The following is a 19,262-nucleotide window of genomic DNA, read 5'->3' as shown; positions in this document are numbered from 1 at the left end:
ATTATACCAACCTGCTTTAGTCACTCAAAAAATATAGTCTGCTTTCAGAAAGGGCTTAAACCCGCTGGTGAGTCGGGGTCAGACTCTCAGGGAAAGTCAGTCTTTTTCAAGTGAGAATGTAGAGTGCAGGGCCACGCCCTTGAAAAGGTTTTTTTTTGTTTATGCGATTTTGTTTTTGAATTGGAACAGTAAAAGGGTTACTGCAGCTGTGGGGTATCGTTATGTTAGTAATTGATAAAAATTCTTGCTGTTTGTTTATATATAAATGTTAACTAAGTTCTTAGAGTAAAGCTTATTTTGATTGAAATATCTAGGCAGACAACTGAATCACACCTCAAGTGAAGGCTCTTGTACTCATCCTAGTCAGTTTCAACAAAAAGTTATAGGTCAGGTGAACTCCATAATACACTTCGGATTTTTTAAATCCTGGCCCATAACAAATGGGTATGTCCAGTATCCAGTAGTGTATCAGGATATTCATAATGTTAATTGACAAGAATTGGAGCTTCAAATTCAATACAAAGCTAATGCCCACAACTATGCTGAGTATCAGATCAACGCATCCCAGGGTGGAGGCACCAAGTCAGGGCTAAAGCTGGAATATGCAGTTATATGTGGCTAATCCTACTCACCATCTGAATCATAAAGGTCCAAAGTGCCACCATCACCGGCTCCCCATTCAGGAACGAGATACAGGATGAATGCTATTCTCCGCCCTTCTAACTCATCATCGTGACAGAGCAACACATCTGCAATATCATTGGTTTAGGTTTTAGCACAGCTTTAGTATTTCAGTTTCAGTTTAGCAATTTTGACTGATGTATTTATGGATTTTTTAAAAATGTATTCTTCTGGGGCTTTGCTGATGGTTAGCTGGTCCTAGCAATCGTTGCCAAATTGGCCTTGCATCCAATTCAATAGCCCATGCTGCCAGCAGAGTGGACATGCAACAGCATTTTCAGCTGTGATGGCCGATGATCAAAAACTCTGTTAATACTGCATATCCCATCTCATGTGAGAAAGGACTTTTTGTTCAGAACATTGCACAAATGTCAGCACCTGTGGAAGAATACTTCTTGATCAGCCTTCATATGATTTCCCTGAAGAAGCACAGGTTTCCTCACCCAAATCAGCATAAGCTCACTTTACCTGGCAGCACTTTTACCTCAGATATACATTATAAGAACAAGTCTCACTCTTAACATAATTCATGTTGACATTCAAGTGTAGCTTTGCAATGATGCTGCATTGCTAAAAGTATATTTATCTGACAAAACCTCAAATGGAGGTCCTATTCTGGATTTAGCGGACAACAAAACAGGGAGTACCCACAATGCCCTGTTCAGCTATCTCCACTCAACCAACACCAAAAACAAACTAATTAGTCATTCACCTCACTGACATATTTAAAATTGGTATTGTATTTACATATATGGATAATCACTACACTTTATTATGTGCAAATCACGTCGTGCCATTTGTGAGGGACATGATGGGGTGCTGTATAAATCAATCCTCTTGAAAGTTCTTTCAGTCTTCTGAAATTCAGTTCTTTATGGCCATCAGGAACAGGTTAAAATTGCGAAAGGTAAGACTGTGCTTTTCTTTATACACATCCAGTACATTAAACATGGCATTCAAAATAAATTTGAAACGAGCAAAATATTGCAATATTAAAGACCATCCTTACCACTGAGACAAATTAATTCATTGTCTGCAATATTTTCAGGGCTTTGCATACGACTCATCTATTATCTCTAGTGTATACCAAAGTCTTCATACACCGGGGGGGGCGATTTCCAATATGGAGCCCAAGTGTTCGCGCCATCGTGAACAGGTACGACAGATTCTGGCCCCCATAGGGGCCCAGCACGGTGCTGGAGCGGTTAACGCCACTCCAGCCACCTTTCACGGCGCCAGATCCCATTAGAGCCCTCCTCCCCAGGCCGCCGTTCTCGCAGAGTTCCCGCCGACCAGGGGTGAATGGCGCCGGCGGGATTCTGTTGTATCGGCGCAGCCGCTCTGCCCATTCGGGCCAGAGAATCGGCGGCCGGCGACGCGCCAAACACGCTGGCGCCATCGCAGTTGCGGCGATTCTCTGGCCCAAGCGCGGGGCTTGGAGAATCGCCCCCCTAGATGTACAGTATTCCCATTGCAAGTATGATTTTATGTAATATTGCCACCTCTGGCGACTACAATGCTTGTGAAATGTCACAAAGGTAATCGCTCCAGTGTAAAACAAGTGCCAATGTGATACCACATGTGCAATAACACCAGTATATCGCATACAGTACCCCAATAAAGTGGTATGCGTGCAATATATCCAATGCCTAAATATAATTTATTTAATGTTTTATACCTGTGTATTCATATTTAGCACAGGACAAATCCACCGTGCTCTCCAGTTTTACACCAAGAATATCTGACAACCATGTACGGAAATCTTCAAAGAGAACCTTCCTAGAGAGAGAAAAACAACTGAATAAGTGAATCTTGGTTAAACCAAAATTAAATCACGAATTCCACAAATGTTTAAGAGGCTGGGGAGGGGGGGTGGGGGTAATAGTGAAACATTCTACAGGAAAACTGTAGATAGCATCTAGAATTAAAGGGCGTGATTCTCCGCCCTCGCTGCGCTCTCACTCAAGTGGAACAAGACCGGCGAAAAGCGGGAGAGGCCAAAAACAAGATCCACGCCAGGCACCAAACACTCTGCAATACAACTGGCCCGCTCCCGTGGGCAAAATAGGGATCTCACCATTGTGTGGCGAGAAACCAATTATCACCACTTAAGCCCCATTTCCATACAATTAATGGGATCGACCCCATATCCAACGGCCTCCTGTCATTCAGCACCCTCCCCAGCAAGTGTTCACGCTGGTGCTGATTAGTACTCCTTTAGAAAACCGTTAACCTGGCGGAAGGGCTTCTGTGGGGAGCCGAGGGAGTGAGTAACCATCTTTGCTCACAGGCTTGCTGCCCCAGTGGCCGAAGGGGGGGGTTCCAGAGCGATCTACCAGGAGACATCATTCTCATTGTGTTATAACCTGCATGGAGGTCAAGGAATAAGGATGATCTGATTCCATGTGACCGCCACAGAATATGAACTTCCCCGGTAACGGTGACAGGGCTGCCCCTTAACAAGGGGAGCCCTCACTGGTATAAAAACCCTGACCTGGGTGTAGGTCAGGGAGGAAGACCCTTTGGGGAGTGGAGAATTCAACTGTATTACTGAAAAACCTTGTTCATCGCTTTCTACCTGTTGTTTCATGCATCCTGCTTCGACGGATTCCACACATTGTCTGCGAGTCCCTACAGGCAAGCAGGATCCTGAGGCTACAGGCCCAATCAGAGAGCCTTTAGCTTTGGACAGCCATTGGGAAAGGTGAATGATGCTCAGGCAGAAAGGAGAATATGAGGATATCCCAAAATAGAGGCATCCTTGGAAACACTACCAGGTGGGTAGATGCTGCCTATGTTCACCCGCCTCCACCGGAACATGTTGGCCTGTCGTCTTGTGTCCTAATTTCCAAGTTTCCTCCCGGTCCCACCTTCAAATCTTCATGCACGGTACCACCACAATTTTGTCCAATGTGTCAGAGAATGAGCTGGGGGAAAGTCATTTATGAATACTTTCTTATGTTCTTGTAACGTGCCAGGCAATGGCAGCGAGATGCAAATTTTATAGTCATTAAAACACTGGTTATGTTCATAGACTAAGTGAAAGGATTTTCTCTTGTACTACCTTATATTGTGGACAGTTTGCTAATTGAAAGCATTGGAAGGAACAATACAACATGGTGGTGAGAAACATTAGGTGACTGTTTAAAAAATATATATGATTCAGGGTCTGTGAGCGTAGATCACAGTAAAGTTTATGGGACTAAACCAGGATCACAATCACTAACAGTAGAGAGAACAGTGGCAAAGTGGTAATGTCACTGGACTAATAATCTAGAGACCCAGTGTTATGGGCCAGGGTTTAGAGAACCCCAAAGTGTATCATGGAGTTCACCTGACCCACAACTTTTAATAGATTGTGGTTATGGGGAGTAAATGGGCTTACCTTACAGGTGTAGTGAAGAGAGACTTAAAGTACTTTTAAATTAAAACAATGTTCATTTATGAGTCCAGTTAGCACTTTATAAACCACAGTAAACATCTTAACAACTATCAACACCAATAAATCCCCCAAAGAATACAGTACGCTATTAGTAACTCTTAATCTTTCCTTGCAACATCTATAAGACAAAAAGAACCCTTTGTACAGAAATACATCAGGTTTAACTTCACTACTGAGAACAGTTACCACATTGAAATCACCAAATGGACATGCATAAGCTTTCAGAGATTCATACACATCTTGCTGTGATTGCAGCGTCTCCAAAACTAAAAATAAACACACCCTGCAGCTGCAAGCCCAAAGCAAAAGTAAAAGCTGAGAGACAGCCTAGCTCCACCCACACTCTGACATCACTGCAGTAATAAACACCCATTTCTTAAAGGTACACCCACTACAGCTATTCTATAAAAAACACCCATTTCTTAAAGGTACTCTCACATGACACCAGGCTAATGCTTTGAGGACATGACTTCAAATTTCACCACACCAGCTGATGGAATTTAAATTCAATAAATAAATCTGGAATAGAAAGTGAGTTGGTGACCATTGATTGGTGCAAATTGTTCACAAATGCCCATTAGCAGAATAAAATCTGCCTTCATTAACTGGTCTGGCCTACATGTGGCTCTGGGTCCACAGGAATGTGTAAACTCATAAATATCCTCTGGGTTAGCAAGCCAGTCAGTTCAAGGGTAATTCTGGCATGGGCAATAAATTATTGGCAATAAATGGCCAGCCAAACACACATCCAATGAAAAAACTTTTTAAAAACAGCAATAAGGGCAAGAGTTAAACAAACCATGATGGAGAAGAACTGAATTAATCAGTCTGAGGCACAGGAAGTACTAGTACATAAGAGCAAACAAAAGGAGAAAACCTTTTCTTTAAAAAAGCTGCAACAAAATATTTACGTGCGATTCCTGGAGTTTGCACTAGAAGTCAATGCCAGCCCGCAGAAGTCACAAACTTAATAAAAACAAGAATAAATATGCTCCTGCACAGCTAGATGGCTTGGTGGTGTTCACAGAATAATCACACACTCACAGACCAATGCAGTACAGTACTATGGTCCATTGAGTCTGCTCAATTTGCTTCTTAAAAGTTTTACTCAAAATAGTTTCTTTTTTGCCAGTATTTCCAACTCGCTTACTTCTACTACATTTCACCAAATTGTGCAACAGCTTGATCTCAGAGATGTTAAATTCACCTGTTCACTAGCTCACACAATATACACAAAGCTCACAGGAAACCACTCAACTGAAAATTAGTGTTGCAATAAGGGAAACATACAGAAAACATTAACATATTTCAGTCTAATAATCCAGTTCCAATTATGCCCGGAACAGGTTCAGAGGAGATGGGTTCAAGTAATTCACCTCAATGATGATATATGATATCCTTTTTTCTTCCGCAGATCATCAGACTGTCAAGAGAGAAAAAAAATACATTTATATCTAGAACCTCAGCATATTAGTTCTGCCTAGAAATGTACATCTAGAACATTACCCTCATGAGCTCTATTTGAATACCGATATCCAGAAACTCAATTACTTTTGAATATTCATATCTAGAACTTCACTCTGTCAGCTCAGTGCAAATATTTACATTCATAATCACATAAACCTTTTTGACTGGCATTTCATGCATCACAACATGGAAGTTGTTGTTTTTATTTTGCACCCAGTCTCTGTTGAATATATCAGTAAATACTCAGACAGTAAAAAATGCCCACAACTTATTCCTGTCCTAAGAGACTATAATTGATAACTGTGATTGTAAGTGGATAAACTGAACAATGAATTTGCTCATCCTACATCATTCTGGAACGGCTCATTCACACCGGACCACTCATCCGATGGCGTTCCAATATGTTCGCTCACAAGAATCACCTTACACAACATTGCTTTAGTGACGGTGAAATGAAAATTACTTATTATCACAAGTAGGCTTCAAATGAAGTTACTGTGAAAAGAAATGCTTCAGGATTTTCTGGGGTTGTGAAAAGGCGTTACATAAATGCATTTCACTCCAGTGTATCCATTCCTCTCTGCTGCAGTGATTCTCTTGCCCTCCATTTCTTCAGGATATCTGGTCTATCCACTGCACAGAAATCCCCTCAGTCTACATCACTGAAAGGTATCACGGTAGCACAGTGGTTAGCACTGTTGCTTCACAGCAACAGGGACCCAGGTCTGATTCCTGGCTTGGGTCACTGTCTGTGAGGAGTCTGCACGTTCTCCTCGTGTCCACGTGAATTTCCTCCGGGCGCTCCGGTTTCCTCCCACAAGTCCCAAAAGATGTGCTGTTACGTGAACTGGGCATTCTGAATTCTCCCTCTGTGTACCCGAACAGGCACAGGAGTGTGGTGACAAGGGGCTTTTCACATTACCTTCATTGCAGTGTTACTGAATGCCTACTTGTGACACTAATAAAGATTATAATTAACAGTTGCAACATGATATGAGGTCCTTTCATTCAAAACAGTCTACAATGGAACCACCAATTTTGTTGATGTTCAACCAGCAAAAAAGCCTGCCACTTTGTTATCTCTCCCCACTCAAACCTTTCCTTTGCACGATCAGTTTCTCACCTGCTTGAATTTGTACAGATCATTTGATTTTTCGTGAAAGTTCAGCTGCAGAAGTTCATTCTGAAGCCCTTCCAGGAATGTTTGACTCTGGATAAAATTTGATATCACACAGTGTGTAAACGGCTGAATGTCCACCAGCAAACCCTTCTCTGTAAAGGGAGGAGGAAAGGGACTGTTAATATCTTGGAACACTTTTGCTACAACAAATTACAGGCATGAAATATTTTGCTTTCCACACCACATTTGTGAAAGTAAAAGGAAGTTGAATTGTCAGGTTCCTAAAAACTACAAACAAGAATTATCTGTACATTGTTACACTTATTACAGCCAAAGCAGGTATTGAGAGAGTGGAGCAGAGGCTCGAGTCCCAGGGTCGGGCAATCCAGAAAGTGGAGGAGGTGGTGGGTGAGCATAAGGAGCAGTTGGCCTCATTGGTGGCCAAGGTGGGGTGATGCAGGAGACCCAGAAGAGGCTGAAGGAGAAGGTGGAGGACATGCAAACCGCTTCAGAAGGCACAATTTGAGGGTTGTGGGGATGCCCGAAAGCATTGAAGGTGCAGAGGTGGCACATGTGTGGCCGAAATGTTGGAGCAGTTGATGGGGAGGGGGCCTTCGACTAGCTCCTGGAGCTCAACCGAGCGCACATGGTGCTGATGCGGATGCCGCAAGCGGGTGAGCCACCAAGGGCGATAGTGGTGCAGTTGCACGGCTTTCTGTATAAAGAGAAGAATCTTCGGTGTGCGAGGCAGACGAGGTAATGTCCCTGGGAAGGGAATAAGCTGCAGGTGTAACATGACCTGGGTGCAGAACTGACAAAGAAGAAGGCCGGATTTAATCGGGTTAAGGCTGCCCTCTTCAAGCAGGGGATGAGGTTTGGGCCCGCCTCTGGGTGGCTTTTTAGAAGCATGAATATTATTTTGGCACCCCAGAGGAGGCAATGGAGTTCATGAAGGACACTGGACTGACAGGAGAAGGAGGACATTGCACTTTGGGAGGGTTTGTGAGGAGGTTTCTTTGCTCACGGGAAACATTTCCCCTTGAAATATTCTTTTGGTTTTGATGGCAGGGTGTTTGGAGGGCAGGTCCCTCCGTGGGGGAAATATCAATGGTGAGTGCATCTTTTCTGCTTTATGGGGGGGGGGGGGGGGGGGGTGGACAGGAGGGTGGGCTGGCCATGTGTAAGTGAGGGAGGTGAATGGGCTGGTCAAACGGTCATGTGTATTTGCTGAAGAGTCTGAAGGTGGACGTGGCTTTTTTGCAGGAATCAGACAAGGTTGAGGAAAGGATGGAGAGGGCAGATGTTCCACTCGGCACTGGACATGAAGGCGAGGGGGGGTGGCTGTGCTGGTGAATAAGCGGGTTTTTGAGGTGGGGAGCATTGTGGCATATCCTGGGGTGGTTTGGGGGGGGGGGGGGTTGGAGGTTTGTGATGTGAGTGGGAGGTTGGAGGGGATGACGATGGTCCTGGTAAACGTTTATGCCCCAAGTTGGAATTATGTAGATTTCATGAGGCGGGTTCCAGGGGTGGGGGGGGGGGTTGAGCCCGAGATCGGGGAATCTATTGGCAGTGAGAAGGAGCTGTAAAGGTTTATAGAGCGTGTGTGTGTCCGGGGGGGGGGGGGGGGGGGGGGGGGGGGGGGGGGGCGGTTAGACCCGTGGCGTTTGGGACGCAGAGAGTGAAGGAATTCTCACATTTTTCCCAGGTGCACCGGGTGTACTCCGGGATTGACTTTTTCATGCTGAACAGGGTGTTGTTGGCGGGTGGTCAACTCGGATGCTCGGCGATCGTGGTGTCTGACCACGTGCTGCATGAGAGAGATTTGCGAGTGGAGTGGGGGGTGGGGGGCAGTGGAGGCTGGATGTGGGGTTGTTGGCGGATGAGGAGGTATGCGATCAGGTGAGGGCTGCCATCTGGGGGGTATGTAGAACTGAATGACATGGGGGAGTTCAAGGCTGCCATGCTGTGGAAGGCACTCAAGGCGATGATTCGGGGGGAATTTATTTTAATTCGGGCGCATAGGGAGAAGGCGGAACAGACAGAGATGGCAAGGCTGGTGGAAGAGATTCTGAAGATGGATAGAAGGTAAACAGAGCCCTGAGGCGGCGATTTTGAAGGAGAGGCAGAGGCTCCAGATGGAGTTCAGGTAGTGTCCACGGTGAAGGCAGAGAGGCAGCTGCGGAGGGTCAGAGGGGCAGTATAGGAGTATGGTGAGAAGGCCAGTAGCATGCTGGCCCACCAGCTGAGGAAGCAGGAGGCGGTGTGGGAGACTGGCAGAGTAAAGGACAAGACGGAAAGGGTGGTGTTGGTCCCAGAAGGAGTTAATGGAACCCCTATCGGTTTGAGGGAGGTGATGCAGAGTATGGGGGTGATGCAAGCAGAGAAGGCCCGGGCCCTTCCTGGTGTATTTTTATAAAAAGGTTGGGGGGACCTGGGGCCACTGCTAATGAGGCTAAGGAGGGGGGGGGGGGGGGGGGGGGGGGGGGGGGGGTCCTCCCCCCTACACTATCGCAGGCATACCTTTGATATTGAAAAAGGACAAGGGTCCGGAACAGTGTAGATCGTATGTCCAATATTGCTGTTGAATGTGGTCGTCAAGTTGCTGGCGAAGGTGTTGGCTTCACAAATGGAGGACTGCATCTCAGGGATGGTAGGCAACGACAAATGGGTTTTGTGAAAGGGAGACGGTTGTCAGTGAATGTGAGGAGGCTGCTTAATGTAATTATGATTACAGAGCAGCACGGTAGCACAGTGGTTAGCATAGTTGCTTCACACCTCCAGGGTCCCAGGTTCGATTCCCGGCTTGTGTCACTGTCTGTGTGGAGTCTGCACGGGTTTCCTCCGAGTGCTCGGTTTTCTCTCACAGTCCAAAGATGTGCAGGTTAGGTGGATTGGCCATGCTAAATTGCCTTTCGTATCCAAAAAAGGTTAGGTGGCGTTACTGAGTTACGGGTGTGGTCTTAAGTGAGGTGGTAATTAAAGGGCCGGTGCAGACTCGATGGGCCGAATGGCCTCCTTCTGCACTGTAGATTCTATGATGATGCCTCCGGAGGGACAAAAGGTGGATGTGGTGGCGGCAATGGACGCAGAGAAGGCTTCCGACCAGGTGGAGTGGGAATATTTGTGGGAGATGCTGGGGTGGTTCGGGTTTGACAGAGGTTTGCTGACTTGGTCCGGCTGCTGTACAAGGCACCGGTCACAAGGGTGTGGATGAACCAGGTGAGTTAGGGATATTTTGCGCTGCATTGCGGGAGAAGGGAGGGGTGCCTGCTCCCCCTGTTGCTCTTTGCCTTGGCTATAGAGCCATTGTCAATAATGCTTAGAGGGTTGAGGGATTGGAAAGAGAGGTGGTGTGTTGATTACATGGTTTTGTTGCACACGGACGACATGCTGTTATATATCTCAAACACATTGGGTGGTATTGGGGTAATTGTGGGGATTTTGGAGGACTATGGCTGATTCTTGGGAAAGAGGTTGAGCATGGGAAAGGGCAAGGTGTTCCTGATTGAGGCTAGAGGGCAGGAGAGGAGTTTATGGGAGTTGCCGTTCAAGATAGTGGGGGTGGGGTTAGACACCGGGGCATCCAAGTGACGCGGGATTGGGTGCAGCTGCACAAGCTAAATTTGACTCGGCTGGTGGAGCAGATGAAGGGAGAATTCAAGAAGTAGGATGTGCTGCCACTGTCGCTGGCGGGTCGGGTGCAGACAGTAAAGATGACTGTGCTGCCAAGGTCCCTGTTCATATTTCAGAACCTGCCGATCTTTATCGCGAAGTTGTTCTTTAAAACGGTTAACACGCTGATCTCTGGGTTTGTGAACAACTACTGGGCAGTGAACATGGCCATGGTTAGGAAATGGGCAGTGGGAGAGGGGTCAGCATAAGGGCGGTTGTAGGGGAATGATCTTAAGGGCACTGGTAACAGTGCCTCTGCCATTCTCGTCAGCCAGGTGCTCCATGGGCCCAGAGGTAGTGTCAGCCTTGAGGGTGTGGGGGCAATGGAGGCAGCATGTGGGAGTGGAGGGCGCCTCGGTGTCGGCACCGATTTGTTATAATCACAGGTTTGCACTGGTGGAGGGCTGGAACTGAGGTTTCAGGGGTGGCGGAAGGCATGGATTGAGCGATTTGGTGATCTGTTTGTAGAGGCAGTTTCAGGAAATTGGAGGACCTAGAGTATGAGCTGCCCTTTTCCTGGATTTCCACCCTTAGGGTTGTAAGAAAAGGTGCTGTCGAAGGAGGAGATAGGGGAATGGAAGGTATCTGAAGTCTATAAATGTTGATGGATTGGGAGGGGGCCCCGGTGGGGTATATAAAGCAGAAGTGGGAGGAGGAGCTGGGTGGGGTGGTGGAGGCGGAGGGTGAATGCGGCCTCGCCGTGTACAAGGCTAAGCCTCATTCAGTTTAAAGTATTTCATAAGAAACATATAACGGTAGCGCGGATGAGTAGGGGGTAGAAGATAGTTGTGGGCAGTGTGCAGGGAGGCCCGTGAATCACGTCCACATGTGCTGGGCATGTCCAAAGATAAAGGGGTTCTGATTGGGGCTTGTGGAGTAATGTCCGAGGTGCGGGGGTAAAGGTGGTCCGAGTCCAGTGGTTGTGATATTCGGGTGTCGGAAGACCCGGGAGTCCAGGATGTGAGAGAGGCTGATATTTTGGCCTTTGCCTCCCTGATGGCCGGAATTCAAGTTCATCCTGAGTGGGTCAGTCGATGCATTCGCTCGGAGGTGGAAGCCGTTCATTGGCTTCTTTGAGGAGGATTGAGGAGTCAGCAAAAGGGGAGGAGGGAGGGGGTGCAAGGGTGGTAAGGGGGTTAAAATGGGGAAGACAGGACGGGAGGAGGGGTGATGTGTGGAGTGGGTGTTGGTTATTTATCATATGTCATTTTGCCTCTGCTTCGGTTTGTTTTTTATTTTATTTTTAATAAATTTAGAGTACCCAATTCATTTTTCCAATTAAGGGGCAATTTAACCCCGGTTTGTTTTTATGAATTTGATTGAATAAACTATATTTTTAAAAACCCAGTTACACATCATTCAACAAGACATAGTAACTTTTTAAAAGATTTTTACAGCAAGATGAATCACTTAAAACTGCCAATCTGTCAATTCAGTGATTTCTAATTGATTACAGTCGAAAACACATCCATGGGGCAGCATGGAATCACTGAGTTTCCACCTCTAACTGCACACATACGGACTTCAAAAATTGCCATTAATTTCAGAGGTGTATAATTTGCTAATGCTGACAGTTTAGTGGCCACTGAACTCAGTGCATTCCCACTGATCTCAACTGGCACTGGAATAATTTCTCCGGCCTTGGATTATCGGACTGGCCGCTTCCCAATCTTCTGAGAGCTTCTCCCAGCCCCATATCTCTGACTGGCCCTCACCATGTGAGTACTCGAGCCCCCGGCTCCAGGCTTCGCTCACTCGCTCCTTCACTTCCAGCAGCAGCGGGTTGAGTTCCGCAAGCTCCTGATGCTTTAGCTGTCTCTTCCCACCAACCCGACTCTCCGGATCACTCCGTAACCTCTTGGAGCTCATCGCGACCCGGGAGCAACTGCTTCAAATCCAGTGTCACCGCCAGCTGCTGCCTCACCAGGGACTACGTCTCCCGGCAACAGCCTGCCCACCAACGGAATCATCGCCTCCCGCAACAGCGCCACCTAACAGCCGGGAAAACTCAGCAGGTCCGGCAGCATCCGGAGGGAAAGAAAACAGTGAATGGGCGGAATCATAGCAGAGAATCCCTACTGTGCAGAAGGAGGCCATTTGGTCTATCCAGTCTGCACCGACCCTCTGAAAAAGCACCCTTCCTCAGACCCTTCCCCCACCCTATCCAAGTGACCACACCATTTTGGACACTGATGGGCAATTTAGCATGTCCAATCCACATAACCTGCACATCTTTGGACTCTGGGAGGAAACCAGAGCACCTGAGGAAACCTACGCGGACACACCGAGAAAGAGCAAACTCCACACATGATGTGGAGATGCCAGCATTGGACTGGGGTGGGCACAGGAAGAAGTTTTACAACACCAGGTTAAAGTCCAACAGGTTTCTTTCAAATCACTCTTGGAGCACAGCTCCTTCAGTGAATTACAGAAAGACATATAAAGGAAAAGTCAATGATGCAAGATGATACTTTCAATGCGAGTCTGTGCAGGTAATTAAGTCTTTACAGGTCCAGACGGAGCAGAAACTGATAGCAAAGTTCCGCACACATGAGTACGGCCTCAACTGGGGCCTTGGATTTATGTCGCGTTACATTCTCCCCCCACCATCTGGCCTGAGCTTGCAAAATCCTACCAACTGTCCTGGCTTGAGACAATACACACCTCTTTAACCTGTGATTATCCTTCTCTCCAGTCGCTCCATCTGGACCGGTAAAGACTTAATAAACTCATTAGGTGGGTGAACCTAGGCTTTAATAGAGAGATAGTCACTATGGGGCTGATTTAGCTCACTGGGCTAAATCGCTGGCTTTTAAAGCAAACCAAGCAGGCCAGCAGCACGGTTCGATTCCCGTATCAGCCTCCCCGGACAGGTGCCAGAATGTGGCGACTAGGGGCTTTTCACAGTAACTTCATTGAAGCCTACTCGTGACAATAAGCGATTTTCATTTCATTTCATTTTCATTATTGTAATATCACTCTTGTATTAAACATCACTTTGTTCACCCCATACAGATCCTCCATGCTGTAATGTTATTTTTCTTGAAGCTGTTTTATTTCAAACATAAACAATAACAACAAAACAACATCCCAACAAAGCAAAGTTAACAGTGTGTACATTTTTCCCCTTTTAATCCCTTCTCTCCTCCCCTAGAGAAACCTGTACTAGTCTACCAGCCAAGCCACAACCCCGATGGCGTATCTGACCTCCAGTTCAAAACAATCCGTTGCTGGGTAATCAGAGAGGTGAAGGTCATGACATTGGTCCCCTACCCCCCAGCAGCTCCTGCACCTCCAAAACCCCAAACATCGCCACCATGGGGTCTAGCTTCACCTCGGCCCCCACTACCATCGATAGGATCCCAAACCCACCTCCCAATAGCTCTCCAACCTCTCGCATCCTCAAAACTTGTGAACATGATTCACCAGCCCCCGTCCACACTTCTCGCATCCATCGGTTACCCCGGAAAGAACCGACTCACCCGAGCCCGAGTCATGTGTACCCTGTGCACCACTTTAAACTGAATCAAGCGCATTCTAGCACAGTAGGAGGTTGAGTTCAGTTGCTGCATCGCCTTATACCAGAGTCCCCATCCTATCTCCCTCCCCAATTCCTCCTCCCACGTCCGCTTAATCCTTTCCACTAACGCCTTGCCCCGCTCTCCCAACCACCCATATATGTCCCCGATCCTGCCCTCATCTGGCAGCAACATTTTCTCCAGTTGTGTGTACTCCTGTAGTTGGGGGAACATAAGTAGCCCCTTTCGCGCAAAGTCCCAGACCTGCCAGTACAAAAGCTCACTCCCCCTCTTGCCTCTACCACAGTTCATCAAACCCAGCAAACTTCCCCTCTGAGAACAATCCTTGACCCGCTCCAATCCCTCCTCCCTCCACCACCTGTACATCCAATCCATCCTCCATGGGCGTAAACATATGGGACGGGTTTATCCGTCCCACCGCGTCAGATTTCTGGGGTTCAGCACGCCGGCGGGATGCTCCGTTTCGCTGGCTGGTCAATGGGGTTTCCCATTGTGGAGCAGCCGCATGCTGTCGGGAAACCCCCGGGTTACCAGCAAAACGGAGCAGTCTGCCAGCAGGGAATCCAGCCCATGATTCAAACACAGTAGCGTCAACGCCAACATTTGACCCTATTTAAAGTGCCTCCTCAGCTGATTCCAAATCTTAATAGTCGTCTTCACCACTGGACTCACCGTATACTTCCTCGGAGTCAACGGTAACGGTGCCATCACCAGGGCCCTCAAACATGAGCCCTTACAGGACTCCTCCTCCAACCCGATCCACTCTGCCCCTTCCCACCATCAATGCCTCATCTTCTCCACATTCGTTGCCCAATGGTAGCGCATCATGTTTGGGAGTGCCAATCCCCTTTCCTGTCTCTGCCTTTGCATGCTTTCATGTCATGGCTCCAAGCTCTGAAAACCCCTTGCACACACTCAGCGCTTCATATCTGTAGACTATGAGAAACACAGTGGTATGTCCCTTCCATCTACACCAAAGACGCAGTAAAGACAACCCTCCCATTCATGGAAGGTACGACTCTCCTGCATCCTGACAACATCATACCTTTCATCACTGCCACACTTCTTCAGTGATGAGGCTGACAAAGTGTTGAGAGAGTGTCTACCTTGTATGTAAGGTGGAGAAAAACACCAGGACCCCTGACCTCAGAGGAAATAGTAGTAGCTAAGACTTGCCATGTAGCTTTTCTGATCACCCATTCATTGGCAGGATGCATTCAACTCTGTCAGGCAGGAGTCAGGCATATCGCTGAGGATGAGAGGAACATCACTCAATGCAAGTCATCATCCTTCTCTTGCAGCATGCAGACAATGGCATTGGTGTCCTGCACATGAATGTCGCAACCATCACAAGACCTCCCGCAAGCACCATATTAGTGAGTTGGTGGCAGACCCCCATGGTGGGAGAGTTCTTGACTCCCTAGTTCTGGTCATCCACAAACCAAGATACTATGTGGGCATCCCTAGTCCTTTGCCCCATGTGGGCCCTAATCATCATTAGAGGCCTTTCTCCCTCCTCTGCATGTTGACCCTCACTACCCTCCTCAACCTCCTTCCCACCCGAGGAGATGTGGTGCTCCTCCATCTCCTCCTGGTCCAGTTGCTCTCCCCTCTGCAGTACCAAGTTGTGCAGAACACAGCAGGGCACAATGATGCGGAATGCCCTCTGGGGGCTGGATTGGAGGGCTTCCCCGCACTGGTCAAGGCACTGGAAGGAACCACATCTTGAGCAATCCAATCGCCTGCTCGACCAGCATGCGCATTGACGCATGAGCCTCATTGCAGGCAGTCTCAATCAGCCACTTCCAAAAGGATAGGTACCCTTGTCCTCAAGAAGCCATCCCTCCAGCCGCTGCTCTCCTGCAAAGATGGCTCGGATCTGCGAGCACTCCAACATGTAACTATCATGGACACTCCCTGGGAAATAGTCACACACCTGCATGATGACAAGCTGGACATTGAGGGAATCGCTTGAGGTGCATAAATGACACCCCATGTTCTGTGGAGACTACAGGCCATGTGGATGCAGTGGGTGATACCCTGCGCCTGGGCCATGCCTGCTATGAGGGCGAAGTCCATGACCTGGGCCATACCTGCTAAGAGGGCGAAGCCCATTACCTGAGCCATGCCTGCTATGAGGGCAAAGCCCATGACCCTGGCATCCTGGTCCACGTGGTCCTGGTCCACGTTTATGACATGTGGGCCCACCCTAATAGTGCATATATGAACTCCATTATGCACTTGTTCTCGGTTGACTGGATTATGGCGCACAGGTCACACGTGCTGTCCTGAAAGGAGCAACTGGCATAGATGTTCAGAGTGGGAGTACCCCAGGGCGGCATGTGGCACAGTGGTTAGTACTGGGACTGCAGCGATGAGGACCCGGATTCAAATCCCAGCCCTGGGTCACTATCCGTGTGGGGTTTGCACATTATCCCCATGTCTGCATGGGTTTCACCCCCACAAACCAAAGATGTGCAGGTTAGGTGGATTGGCCATGCTAAATTGCCCCTTAATTGGAAAAAAAAATAATTGGGTACTCTAAATTTTATTAAAAAGAGTGGGAGTACCTTTAAGGGCACAGGCAAAGGGTGACCTCCCAGTTGATATGGTACCAACTTTTGCATCATCTGTCACAGGTGGCCTACCATCCCCAGGAACAGATGTAGTCTTCTCCTGCACTGGAACTCTGACATCAGGAGGGAGGAAGTTTGGCATCGGAATACCCTTGGCCAGTAGTGTCTTCTCTGAGACTCTGCCATCTGTGGCCCTGATCCCGGAGGAACAATGGGCCCAACTTTAGACTGTGACCTTTCTCCTCCATCTTAATCCACTTTTTTGTCTCCATCATTTTATGTCTCAATACAAATAGCCTTCCTCACCCCTACCTCCCCAACCCCACCAAGCCCCCTCTGGGCCATCTGTCTCTTGTTCTTAAGTTTGCTACATCTGTTACAAATTCTCCCAGCTCCCACGAATCACTGTTCCAGGAGTTACAGCCCTCTTATATAGTATAATATCCAACATATTTTCCCTCTCGTTTAGTCCTGAAGAAGAGTCAAATGCACTCCGAATGTTAGTTCTGTTTTCTCTCCCTATGGATGCTGCAGAACCTGCTGAGATTTTCAGGAATTCTCTGTTTTTCTTTCCGATTCCAGCATCTACAGTCTTCTGCTTTGATTTTAGTGCCACCTAAAGGCCCTACTGGGGCAGTGCAGGCAGAGTTGGCGATCACTAATAACCAGGCCAATGGCAACTGCCCCATTCCTTATTCAGACACCGAGCGATGAGATGGTGCATTCCCAGTGGTAGAAACGGGACTACAGATACCTGCATTGATATTTGTCCTTTGCTTTTTTAAAAATATTTTTATTGAAATTTTAATGATTTTTCCTTTGCTACTGCTCTTAACAATAGCATCAGAAAATTGCAGAAGTGAGATATGTTGCAAAAATGTTTGATCTTGCCTTCAGGGCAAACACATGAATACCAAATTTCAACAGAAGAAAAGGGTGCTAATTGATTAGCACTTTGATCCTGATTGGTGGAGGCATTGCCAGGAAAAAAGCAAGAAGGTGTGATTCTGTGATTGGGCATCACTTGCTTAATAATCATGAATGCACTAATAGCTACACTTACAACCAATTTAAGATAATCACTCAAGTTCATAACATGGCTTATTTATTATGGCCGCTAGAAGCAAAATACATTCACATGCAGGAAGTCATTAGCTGCAAGCAAAAGGGATATGCTCAAGCTTTGCACCTTTTTTGAATAACCCAGGAACTAGGAGAGTAAATTGCTTAGGGAAGTGGGGGTGCATATTCAGAAATCTATTATGGTGACAAGCCAAGTTGATATGGTGATTAAGAACACATATGGGATATTTAGTTTGTATATAAGAGCGTTAAATTTAAAAAAGGACAAGGAAATCATACAACGCCTTTATGAATCATTGATTAGGCAATGGCTTGATTAATGAGTAAAATTTTGGGACCACATTTTAGGCAGGAGAGGGTGTAGAGGAGGTTTGCTAGGATGATACAGGGGATGAGAGGCCTTAGGAGAGATTACAGAAACAGGAAATATAGAACCTTAGTGTAGAGAAAATTAAAAAGAGACCTATATCATATCATGGGTGTGATATAGGCAGAATTGTGGAGACATAGCTGTAGGGTAACCAGGGATGGGAACTGAACATCCAAGGCTCTTCAGTATTTAGGATGGACAGACAAAAAAGAAAAGGTGGTGGAGTTGCATTGCTGCTCAAAGAGGAAATTAACATAATAATGAGGAAGGGTATCAGCTCCAATGATATGGAATCGACATGAATAGAGCTGAAAAATGCTCAGGGCCAAGAAACATTTTTTTTTGGAAATGTCTTTTATTGAGTTTTCATATTTTATATCCAACAAATTACAAATTATTAGAAAAAAACGCGCAAAAATTAACATGTATATTTACAGGCAAGCATCTTCATAATAACAACTGTGGCCACCCCCTTTAACCGGCATACATATTTTACATTCCCCAATATGGCCGAGGCACATGTTTCTCGGTATTTATTTACAATTTGGTTTTGGGCCTTAGCTTGCCATCAGACTGGCGCTTGCGGCTTTGTCCTTCCTTTTTTTTTGGAATAATTTTTTTTCAAGTTTTCAACAACAATTTTATCACAACAGAGAAAAACAGTAACCCCTCCACTCGAATACAAAAACAATAAATTAACAAGAAAAATAAATAAGCATAAAACCATGAGAACAAACCCCCATAACGAACCCGTAGCCCCCCCCCCCCCCCCCCCTCCCCCCCCCCCCCCCCCCCCGGCTACCTTCCCCCGATTCCCATCCATTTTTCCCTGATTCTTGGCCGCCCGACTATTTCTTCCTCTTGTTCGTTGGCCACAAACAGGTCCCAGAACAATTGCATGAATGGCTCCCATGTTCTGTGGAAGCCGTCGTCTGACCCTCGGATGGCGAATTTGATTTTCTCCACTTGGAGAGATTCCGAGAGGTCGGCCAGCCAGTCTGCAGCTCTGGGCGGTGCTGCTGACCGCCAGCCAAACAGGATTCTACGGCAGGCGATCAGGGAGCCAAAGGCAAGGGTGTCCGTCCTCCTCCCCAGGAATAGATCTGGCTGGTCTGAAACCCCGAAGACCGCCACTATTGGGCATGGCTCCACCCTCACCCCCACCACTTTGGACATAGCCTCGAAGAAGGCTATCCAGTACTCCACAAGTCTGGGGCAAGACCAGAACATGTGGGCGTGGTTGGCCGGGCCTCTTTGGCACCGTTCACATCTGTCCTCCACCTCCGGGAAGAACCTACTCATACAGTTTCTT

The 19,262-nt window shown here is 47.1% G+C and overlaps 1 protein-coding gene across 2 annotated transcripts in view; it reads right to left on the bottom strand.

The window, feature by feature from the left end:
* ogfod1 (2-oxoglutarate and iron-dependent oxygenase domain containing 1) overlaps positions 1-12,344 on the bottom strand; it is a 37,810-nt gene extending 25,466 nt beyond the window's left edge. Inside the window, exons 1-5 of one of the 2 annotated variants that reach the window (XM_038807036.1) lie at positions 12,098-12,343; positions 6,714-6,862; positions 5,500-5,546; positions 2,360-2,460; positions 633-749 (exon numbers count right to left, since the gene is read on the bottom strand). In XM_038807036.1, coding sequence (XP_038662964.1) covers positions 633-749; positions 2,360-2,460; positions 5,500-5,546; positions 6,714-6,862; positions 12,098-12,251 — 568 coding nt within the window. In that variant the 5' untranslated portion in view covers positions 12,252-12,343. Of the gene's footprint in view, positions 1-632; positions 750-2,359; positions 2,461-5,499; positions 5,547-6,713; positions 6,863-12,097 lie in introns of both variants that reach the window. The other variant, XM_038807037.1, reaches the window with a different exon arrangement.
* Between the last annotated feature and the right edge of the window lie 6,918 nt (positions 12,345-19,262).

This window comes from Scyliorhinus canicula, chromosome 9 (genome assembly GCF_902713615.1).
Source record: "Scyliorhinus canicula chromosome 9, sScyCan1.1, whole genome shotgun sequence".
NCBI classification, from domain to species: Eukaryota; Metazoa; Chordata; class Chondrichthyes; order Carcharhiniformes; family Scyliorhinidae; genus Scyliorhinus; species Scyliorhinus canicula.
Note: the sequence above shows the minus strand (reverse complement) of the source record. Positions and strands in the feature narration are given on the sequence as shown.